The sequence below is a fragment of the Cariama cristata genome, unplaced genomic scaffold (genome assembly GCF_000690535.1).
Source record: "Cariama cristata isolate BGI_N322 unplaced genomic scaffold, ASM69053v1 scaffold40972, whole genome shotgun sequence".
NCBI classification, from domain to species: Eukaryota; Metazoa; Chordata; class Aves; order Cariamiformes; family Cariamidae; genus Cariama; species Cariama cristata.
In genome coordinates, this window is record NW_009604013.1 from 2,465 (window position 1) to 13,369 (window position 10,905).

Here is a 10,905-nt window from a genome sequence, read left to right on the forward strand (position 1 = left end):
AATAGAAAATAGTGTAAGCAATTTAGTAATCGAACCAGGTATGACTGCTCTGTTAAAAACTGAAGGGAGAGTCTTTTTTTTTTTTTTAATTAAAACTAGATGCTTAAAAGCACAAGCAGTAATGGCTTCATTTATTTTCTTCACTCTTAAAAGTCTTCTGAGGAAAGGTTTTTCTCTGCTCCTGTTTTAAGTTTGAAATGAATGTATTTCTGATTAAATTTTGAACTGCTCTGAGTAGAAAGGGAAAAGAAATTTGAATGCAGGGAAACTTATGAATGCCATGTCTTAAAGCTTAAGAAATTGGGGAGTTGTTGAATTGGTAATTAGCTACTTCTTGTAAGTCAGAATTTGAGACTCTCAAAGCTTATACTCCTTATTTTTTCCGCCTTTAATACAACATTTGTATTGGTAACGTAGTTAAAAGTTAGAGAAGACACAAGGAAGAGTATAAAATGCACTGCATAATGTTTCTTCTTTTGAGCTGCAAGATTGAATGTTTGTGTGTAATCCAAGCGAAACAGTCTACCAACCGCTGCCACGTTTTCATCTATTGGTAAACATCAGCTGCTGGTTGGTCTTGAGGGAGGAAGACTGAATTAGTTCCAGATGGAGAACTCTTTCAGCCCATCTAAGGCTTTCCAGTTGATTTAAGACAGCAGGTCAGTAATTTAGGGGAGTAGTTTTGTTCTTATTTGCTGTTCTGCTTCCTGCCATGTGTGGAATCGGTGATATCGAATATGATATTGCAGTGCTGCTGAGGGTGGGAGTTCCGTTGTACTTAATTGCTTTTGTTTTTAATTGCGTAATATAAACAGAAAAAATACTAACAAAGTTGTGATAACTAAGCATTTTGAATGTAGAGAGGTATTTTTTCCTTAAGACGTGAAAAAGGAGGAGGAGTCAAGAATCCATTTTTCCTAACCAGTTCTCTTAAAGAATGCATATCTTCCTTCAAAGTTTTGTCTTAAACTGGGTTAACGCAAGTACATGGTTTAAGGCGAGTGTGTCAGAGGGTCTTATACCTCGGCATGCTGCTAGCATGGTTTCTTGGTAAAATGGAGCGAGATAAGGGGATAGGGATGGAAACTTTCTGTGCATGGCTGTAATAACAGAAATAGAGAACATGAGGAATGGAAAATTTCAGTGTAAAGTAGCTGCTCTAGGTTATTGAAACTGACCCAACGTATTTAACTCTTCAGTACTTCTTTACGATTTATTTTGAGATGCCACATTGGACATTTAAAAAGCATGAAAAAAACAGTGTAGCCTATTCAGCTGTTCACATGCTAACAAAATCAGGACAGGTGCAGTAGCTCTTGTTGCAACTCTTGTATTTTTGCTTGCCATTGATTATTTCTTGTGCTGCCATTGTTTGATGCACTGTAGTATTATGATCTCATTTCAGACAGCTTTTCCAAGATGTCTGGTGATTAACTTCCCCCACAAGAATAACTTTTTACCTGTGTAAGGTCCACCATCTTGTCTACCCAGCCAATAGCCTTCTGGAGAAAAGTATTTCAAATGTTATTTCCCCCGGTGTTTGTTGGTTGACGAGCAAAAGAGGTCTTGTCCTTCATTCATTCTCATCTGATTCATCTTATTTTCTTTTGCTCATAAAACACAGACTGCAAAATAGAAAGCAATAAATGTGATAGTGTGTTTTCTTGTTGCAGGTAAACTGCTCAGGTGCAATTTCTCTCTTTCTTAATACAGACTTTGAATCTGTAGCATTATGGTGCTAACTAACATTACATGACTTGAGAAGAATACAGGTCACTGATTTTTTTGTTATTCTCTCTACTACTGTAGCTTATCACATTTCATGTAATTTGTAAAAGGAGAAAGCTCTAGTTGCAAACAATTTAATGCCTTTTTCTGTCAGATCTGTTAAAAAGGCTTTAAGGATTATTGCAAGTACTAATATTGAATTGCAAGCTATAACAGTACTGTATGGCAAAGTAAGTAACGTTGCATTATTTACAAGTAATTAAATAGAGAACAAGTCTGGAAAGCTCTTGGACATATTTTCCTAGATCTCATATTTACTGGGGTAACTGTGTTTGATTGCTGGAAGTTATAGTTCTTGATTATTGATTGCTCTCTTTGATTCAAGTTGATAACAGGTTAATTAGTACTAAGGGTACCAGTTCCTGCCCAGATTTTCTTGGTTGTGAAGGTTTTTCTGTTGCATGGTTATAAGACGACCTTAGACTGAGATCAAAGAAACTGTAGAATCTTGAAGAGGAGTTAATTATCATTGAAAAGGCTGTGTTGACATGCTTTAGAGGAGAAAGAACTTAAAAACACATGAAGTCTTTTGTGTGTGTGTGCACGCGTGCTATTTTGGAATAAAGAAATCTCCCTTAGGTAAATTCTTAGTGCTTTATCTTGGTATCATAATATTAGGAGTGTAAAATCCAGTCTGAAAGACAAGCTACAGAAGTCTCTTTATCTTTCATAAACTGCAGGTGACATGTGGTATCTTTGCTGCATTAGGAATTTAAAATGTATTACATTCTGAGCTACATACTTTTTTGCCTTCATTCTCTCTTTTTTTTTTTTCATTCTTAGGCAGAAAAAATGGAATAGACCACATGAAGAAGCATGTGAAGTTTATTTTTATGCAACATGTTATTTGGAGGACCAAGTAGACTTTTTCAGGCCATGGGAGATGAAAGACTAATCACGTGATACTTCTGTTTCGTCGACGTGCTCTTCTGTGCTAAGTCAATGTTGGTTTGTATTAAGGACAAATATTAATTTCTTAATGTCAGCATGTCGACTGTGACAAGTGCTCAGACACCGGAGGAACCTGATCCTCCCTGCCTTGAAGAGAAGCCAAAGGGAAAATCACTATTTCATTTCAGTTCGCTCTTTGCTAACAGGAGTGAAAAATTTGAAATTGCTAGGAGTGACAGTGTGCCAGAGGAAAACGTTCTGAAAATAACTATCACAGAGACTACGGTAATTGAGTCGGACTTGGGCATCTGGAATTCTCATGCTCTCATCTACCTCACTTTGTGGTTTTTCTTCAGCTTTTGCACTCTTTTTCTTAACAAATACATTCTTTCGTTACTGGAAGGAGAGCCCAGCATGCTAGGTAACCCTACATTTCTTTTACGCTTTAATTCCAGTAAGATATTTGACAATACCGCATCCTCCTGTATGAAGTTGAGGGACAAAATGGTTCAACTGAAGTGAACAAGACCTAGTTAGGAGATGTGGGGGTGGAATTTGGGGCTGGGAACTCATGAGTTGTGATCTCGGCCTGCCAAAGGGCTTCTGACACTGTCTTTTCCCCCACTCGCTGAAAGATGGTATGAAACTTGGCTCTTAGAGGAGCTATAAGATGGTGCTTAAGAACTAAGACCTGGAAAGAAAAATGTAATTTTTTGTTTTCTGTGTTGGAGGGTAGTGTGGGTTTTTTAAAAGAATAAAAGCTTGAGTCAGTTCTTGATAGTCTCCAGAGCTGTTAAGATTTTGTTTGTTTGCAGAAGTGCAAAAGTTGCTTTTGTGTGATCTCTGTTATTCAATGGGCTGCTTATTGCTTTTTTTCTTTAAGGGGGAAACAAGGGGCACTCTATCTATGAACCAGATTTTATGAGTATATGCCACCTTTGTTTTATTCTGCTGCCTTGCTGGTAGATGTAGAAGTAAAGGGCTTTTGTGAGAATTTATAAAATCTAGGCAGTAGTTGCCATGTTTCTTAACTGCTAAAAGTCCTACATATAAGTTTGTCTTAGAAATTTTCTTAGGTTCATCACGTTCCCATCATCTTCTGATTTTATTTTTTTTCCTCTCATCTTTCTTTAGGTGCTGTTCAAATGCTTTCAACCACGTTCATTGGCTGTATAAAAATGTTTGTTCCATGCTGCTTGTATCAACACAAAACACGTATCTCTTATCCACCCAATTTCATCATGATAATGCTGTTTGTTGGATTAATGAGGTAAATAGTTAAATATTTCCTAGAGATCCTAGGTTGCTTCATTGCGTTCTTCTGAACGGAAGCTGTGTTTTCATGACACATTCTTAATTGGAAAGTGTTTGGAGTGTTCACCTTTCCCCCCAAAAAAAACTACAGGGTAATTTTATTTTTAGTTCCTATTGCTAAATGCTACGTTCCTTTTTCCAGATGTCAATTTTTTGGCTAGCTTGGCTTCCCATCACATTTAGCTTCTTTCAGAACACACTTCTCTTTCCATTTACTTTCTTCCTGTTCCCTTTTGAGGCTGATGTTTGTTTAGCGTACTAATAATATTTGTTACGATGTTGCTTTGTTCCCTCACCTTTTCCTGCAATTTACCTCAAAAGTGATACAGGGTATTAACATTTAGCTTTTAAAAAGTAAATCTTTGTGGTGTGCTGGGATAGTATCAGTTTGTGGTCTAGGGGAGTAAAAATAGATGATTTGGTTTCCTCTACATTGCAAAAGCGATAAAGCATAAGATTCAAATTAATTAAGAGTAGCTGTATTGTAATAATTATGCTGCATTGTTGTTTAATTTCATGGTTTAAATTATGGTAAATATGTAGTGTACCTAATTTACACTAAATATGGATAACTGCAAATGATAAAATTTCCTTGGTGAATTCCTGTTTATCAGCAGAATTTGACTAACTTTTTTACTGAGCCTATTGAAAACTTTAGCTTAAAACACTGTAATCTGAAGCTTGGTTAGAGTGCATTAAAAAGTAAACTGTGATGTTTGCTTACACTGTACACCCATAGAAATTGCACAATTGCCCAAAGGTACCTTCATTTGTGCTAAATAAATAATAATGTTTAAACCAAAGCAGAAAGAAATAGATCTGACACATAGGTGTGCAACTGACCAGTTACCACAGTTCAGTCAAGCTGCTATGATTTGATAACTTGATTGCCAGCTACACCTGTCCATATTCTTAGTTACTGCAGCTCAAATTTATAAACCTAGAGAAATTATCATGCAATTCTTTTTTATGCTAGATGTCTAAGAGTAGCTCTTAAAGCATTATTTTATTTTCTGCTTAATTTCATGTGTTCTTCTGCTACAGATTTGCAACAGTAGTCTTGGGTCTTGTCAGCTTGAAAAATGTGGCAGTTTCATTTGCAGAAACTGTTAAAAGCTCTGCACCTATTTTTACTGTTATCATGTCTCGGATGATATTAGGGGAATACACTGGTGAGTACTCACTGTTGAAATGTGATTTTTTTTTTTTTTCTGATTTTTTTTTTTTTTAATACTGTCACTTAGTTGAACACTGACAAGGAAATTCCACTGAAATATAGCAAATGCAGCCGGAAGAATCATTCTGTTTGAACACAATAAGTAGAGTATAAATAAGTAAAAAAGGATTTATTTTAATGCAGCTGTGTAAGGGCATTGTTGCTCTGAAGTTATTTTTCTGTCAAGAAAATATTATTACAGCCTTAAGTAACTGAAGTTCAGTGTGTTCCTTCTTATAAGGACAGCTTGCTGCTCAGAATTTAAAATTCTTTATTTTCTTCACTGTGTTCACTCTGTGATTTAAAAACAAACAAAACAAACAACCAAAAAACCAAACAACTGGCTTACCACAATATAATTTCTTTGTGATTCCACTTGCAATTGCATGCTTTTTGCTTGAAGAGATTTTGCTTGTTACTAGCTATAAGTCACAGGAGTAATATAGAAGGCATGTATAGATTGCTTTGTGATGCAAAATGGCAAAAGGCTGAAATAAGTCAGAGGAAGAAGAGTAATTCAATCACAGAATAAACAGGGAGAGTATAATATTTCTTCTGTCATTTGGTGAAAAAAAGATGAAATTAAGACAGTCATCAGTCCCGTTTTCTTTCTCCAAGGGAAACACTTTTATCAGCGAGTGTATGTCCATATTGCTTTCAAGAGTGCCCTGCTATTGTCTGAGATCTCACTTTAGAACCTCTCTGCTTTAAAATCCAGTCACATAAGTTGCTTTTTCTTTCAACTAAAGAAGTTATGGTGGAATTTAAACTTTCAAAAACTATAGTATCTGGTACATGTAATTGGAAGTACGGTAATTAAACTCAGATTTAAATTTTTCTTCTTTTCTTTTGCAGGATTGCTGGTTAATCTCTCTCTAATTCCTGTTATGGGTGGGCTAGCTCTATGTACAGCTACTGAAATCAGTTTCAACATTCTAGGTTTCTCGGCAGCTTTATCTACTAATATCATGGACTGGTAAGGCATAACGATAGTTGCATATGTGGAATAAAGGAATTTTGTTTATTGGTAAATTGAAAAAAATTTTTGCTTTTAGTTAGTTTCGTATACTACATTTAAATGTTGGTATTTAAAATTTATCTTTAACAGTTTCTTTATCTGCTAGCATTAATTTTTTAAAAAATAGTACAACTCTGTTAGTCTAACGGAGTTAGACAGAACTCCTTTCTGTAGTTGTATGATGTGTAGAAAACCTATCTACGCATCTAAGGGAAACAACTGTCTTTCTCCTGGATTGATTATTTGACCTAACTAAAATACAGGTAAATGACATGGGTTGTTTCCTTTTTTTTTTTTTTTTTTCCAGTTTGCAAAATGTCTTTTCCAAAAAACTACTCAGTGGAGATAAATACAGATTTTCGTAAGTATTAAAAATATTTCAGGTTTGATTATAGATGGAATTTGGGCTACATAAGGAAACCACATATTTATGATTATATTGCGCCAAGATTTTTTTTTTTTTCTCAGGCTGTTTACAGACAGCTTTAACCTAAATCATTTTGTCAGGGAAAGAAAACTCCCCTATGCTTACATCCCGCTGTGGTAGGTTAGAGTCTCATAATCAGCTAAAACGCTCAGTATACCCAAAATGAGTCATCTTTTCACAGAAACAAGTCCTTATTCTGCATTCATAAAGCATCCCTAAATGTTTTTAGGCAGGCAGAAATGAACTTCAGAACCTGCTCGAGGTTTTAACTATGAAATGCGAGCCAGGAGTAAAATCTTGCAGTAAAATATACCTATAGCTATAGGTATGTATTTTGCGACAAGAAAAAAATGTTAGTTTTGGTCTTGAAAACATGAGCCTTTTATCTTCAGTCTATCTCAGCCAACACAAAAAGCAAAACGCTATCTTTGCAAGAGATTACTGAATTTGTTGTCCACAAAGCTTGGTAGATGGCTTTTATTACTTTCTGATATCTGTAAATACAATAATCATGCAGCTTTTTTCAGCTCTAAGAAAGGGGGATCTTTTGATCATTTTAATCATTGTTTTTTCTCCTTTGTAGAGCCCCAGAGCTTCAGTTCTACACAAGTGCTGCTGCAGTGGTTATGCTTATTCCAGCTTGGATATTTTTCATGGTAATTTGAATTCACTGACACAGATTTATGTTTTCTTTTTGACTTGTGAGCAGAATGTGCAACTAAGGATAATCTTAATTTTTACTTTTCACTCTTCCCATTTTTTTAGACCACTCTGAAATTAATTTCATTTTACATCTGCAAGAGACTGGGGGGGCTAAAAATGAGAAAGTTTTCAAAGAAATAATTTAATATAGACATGAATTGCCAAGTGACCCAGGAAGACTGAGTTTATCCCAGGATTTTTGAGATCAAATTGTAATTTTGTCTAAGTGCATTTAAAGTGTTAGATAAAGACTTGAAAACGAAATCTGAAATATTTGTTGACTTTTTGCCGATATTCACATGGTGTATAGGAATGTTAACTCTCTGAAAGCATAATTGAGCTAAAGTAAGTATAATGTATCAGGTTAAATATGTGTCCTTCATATTCTGGCGTTTCATTGCCATGCATCAGTGTTCAAAAAAGAAAATAGCCTACAGGTGGGCCGAACACACTGGAAAGTTCAGTCAGATGAGAGCTGTTTTTCTAATATATTCTTTTGTGGGGGAAAATTTGTAGGATCTACATGTGTTGTATGTTCTAGGTCTTGTTTTGCTGAAGCTTAAATGTAAAATTCTATCTGCTTATAATAATGAGTTGGGTGGAAAATCATGTTTAGATTTGCTTATAAACTAAACTTTTAGAGCCTTCTTTTTTGTTGTTGTTTAGGATGTGCCTGTGATTGGGAAAAGTGGGAGGAGCTTCAGCTACAACCAAGATGTTGTCATACTTCTCTTAATAGATGGAGTCTTGTTCCACCTACAAAGTGTTACAGCCTATGCCTTGATGGGAAAAATTTCTCCTGTGACTTTCAGGTAAAACTGTATTTTCATGTCAAGAACACTAATTTATTTTCTTTTTTTCTTGCTCAGTATTTCTGCTTGAGAACTAGGCAGTAAAGGTATTGTGCAAAGAAATAAATAATATAAATGCATCAAAATAAGAAGAAAACTCTTCACATCTGGATCACCAAAACTTTGTGGTTTGCTCCCTCACTGTGTGAGGAGAGCAGCATTTGACCCATGCTGTTGAGCTTATGGCACAGGTGCTCACATTTACTAGCAGGGGTATTGTGTTCAGGTTTAACAGCCATTCCTTAAAGCTGGTTAATGAGACTGAAACAGATTCATCGAAACCCTAGATCCAATGTTTAAGCTGCTGTTTGTTTCAGTGATAAGACAATACCTATATACATCTCGGTGCAGTACAGAATGTGAGCAATCAGCTCTCCATTCTTTGTTTCTGAAGCATGACACGAGCATGTCAAGCTGTATTTCTTGAGTTATATGTGTTCTCTAAAGACAGCTTCCACCTACGTTGTCAGTTATCGGCAGCTTTGTTAGGCTGTTACACAATTCTGATTCGATAACTGGTCATTTGTACGAATAGCCCGAGGGCCTGTGGGGTAATCCTGGTTCTAAACTCTGAAGGCTTCTGCTGTCTTATACTTTCAGGTGCCCCTGCCACAGTCATGTGACAATTCACTGTTAACACACAGGCTTATTCTGAAGTTGTTAGTCTTCCCTACGTAAAAGGATGTAAAAGCATACATATATTCGTATTTACATCTATACAAAATTTCTTCACTACTTGCTATGATGTTATTGGTATGATTTAGGTATTGATTCTTTTGAGGTTATAATGTTATATTACCTCAATAGTAGCAGCACACTCGCAAATGATAATTATGCTGCTAGTGTTCTGTAGCACTTTCTGGATGTCTGTGTTAGCTAGAAATGAATTGCTAACACTGTACTGCATACTTAAAAGCAATGAAAACAAAAACCTGAGATGAATTATTTGTACTAGCTCTAAAATTAAGATGAGTGTGAAAATACGAGTGCTGATATACAACCAAATTGGTATTAACTTCAGGAGGAAAAGTGGAATCTGAGTTGGTGATTAAAAAGCAAGCAAAACAAAGAGAGGTCCTGCTACATTAAAGCCTGGTTGTGTGTGGAATATGAGAAAGCTTTCTTTGGCCTTAATTGTTATATTCCTTTCCAGTGTTGCTAGTACTGTGAAGCATGCGCTGTCAATCTGGCTAAGTATTATTGTGTTTGGTAACAAAATTACAAGCCTCTCAGCCATTGGGACTGTTCTAGTGACAATTGGAGTTCTACTATATAACAAGGCAAAGCAGCATCAGCAAGAGACTATACAGAGCCTGGCAGTTGCAGCCCCGCAATCTGCACAAAGTACAACTGAAGATACTGAGCCACTAATTTCCAAGGATTTGGAACCGTATGATTAATATGGTCATTTATTCTTCCAGCCTAGTGTAACTCAAAGGAACTCTTCCTGAAAGTAGTTGTTTCTTCAACTGTTAATGCTGATTTGGTTTCTTTGAGTTCATGGCAGGTCAAGCCTGGGACTTGAAGCAGAGAGAAAACAATGGGAAGAATCCAGTAAGCCTTGATTTACTGAGAGACTGATATACCAAACAGAGGACCTAGTGTCATGTAATGTCATAAACTTGGGCTTTATTGTCTTTCCTTGACTGCAAATAACATACAAACCTATATAAGAGAAGGAACTTCAGTGTCTTGTGGGAAGATGATTCCTTCCTCCATACCCATCAAAATAATGTGAAAACGTGGACCCATCACTGTATTCTGCTTGCAGTGGAATGAAATTGGTGCATAACTGAAATTCCTAGTTGTTTGTTACTCTGCTCTGCCTGCATCCTCTGTCATTTCTGTGCGTTGTAGAGCTGGAAGAAGGAACCCCCTCCTCTCCCAACAGATGACTTATTCTGGTATACATTTAGTTGAAGCAAACTATGGAAATGAGCCCGTGCCCCAAAGCAGTGATGAGCAGCTATTTCTGTCTACAAAGCTAGGAATGAAAAAATGATTTTTCTGCTAAACTTTGACATGGAAATAACTGCATTCTGGTTGTGTATTGACAATCTTGAAATGCAAGTATACACACATATACATACACTGTATAAATGGAGGGCTGAATTAAATATCTGCAGTTGCTTAGAGGTAAAAAGCACTGAAAATTTTTGGTGATAAAGGAAGCAGGATCTCTATATTTCTATAAGAAACCTTTTTGATATTTTAATTTCTTGCATTTTATTATGTATTTCTGTTATGAGGAAATAAATTGATTTTTTTTTTGGTATTATTTCTAAGAGTGCAACAAAATACTGCCTTTTAGAAACTCAGGGTTATAATTCTGACCTATGTGCAAAGTATTTCTATCATTTCTGATCACGTAAAGAATCTCAGAGGTATCTGTGATAGAGATGGAAGAGAGGTCACTAAAGGGAGGAATATTAACTATGAACTGAGGCTAATCTTTATTTCTACAGCTCTTAAGAAGTTTTCTTTTAAGGAAATTCTGGTTTGTGGTAGATCAAAGATTGAAAGTTAACTTTCCTTTCCAAAAAAAAAAATCTTAAGTATTAGTAATTAGTTTTGGCAAAAAAGCACATGTAGCTACAAAAACATTCAAATGGACTTTTGGTAACAAAATTAAATTAACAATTAAAATGAGCTGATTTTTAATAATTGCCACTCTTCTGAAAGATTGTAGCATGGCATT

At 35.7% G+C, this 10,905-nt stretch overlaps 1 protein-coding gene across 1 annotated transcript; it reads left to right on the top strand.

The window, feature by feature from the left end:
• The first annotated feature begins 508 nt into the window (after positions 1 to 508).
• On the top strand, positions 509 to 10,152 carry SLC35E2B (solute carrier family 35, member E2B). The gene is made up of 9 exons (XM_009695410.1): positions 509 to 659; positions 2,572 to 3,100; positions 3,814 to 3,949; positions 5,038 to 5,165; positions 6,065 to 6,185; positions 6,535 to 6,588; positions 7,238 to 7,310; positions 8,023 to 8,168; positions 9,361 to 10,152. The coding sequence occupies exons 2-9, from the start codon at positions 2,776 to 2,778 to the stop codon at positions 9,605 to 9,607; spliced, it is 1,230 nt and encodes a 409-aa protein (XP_009693712.1). The 5' UTR covers positions 509 to 659; positions 2,572 to 2,775; the 3' UTR covers positions 9,608 to 10,152.
• The last annotated feature ends 753 nt before the right edge of the window (positions 10,153 to 10,905 follow it).

Bases quoted from the DNA above. Each gene is read 5' to 3' on its own strand.
- SLC35E2B (XM_009695410.1), top strand. From the start codon at position 2,776: ATGTCGACTGTGACAAGTGCTCAGACACCGGAGGAACCTGATCCTCCC. The intron at 3,101-3,813 runs GTAACCCTACAT...ATCTTTCTTTAG, and splicing joins AGGAGAGCCCAGCATGCTAG to GTGCTGTTCAAATGCTTTCA. The intron at 6,186-6,534 runs GTAAGGCATAAC...TTTTTTTTCCAG, and splicing joins TCTACTAATATCATGGACTG to TTTGCAAAATGTCTTTTCCA.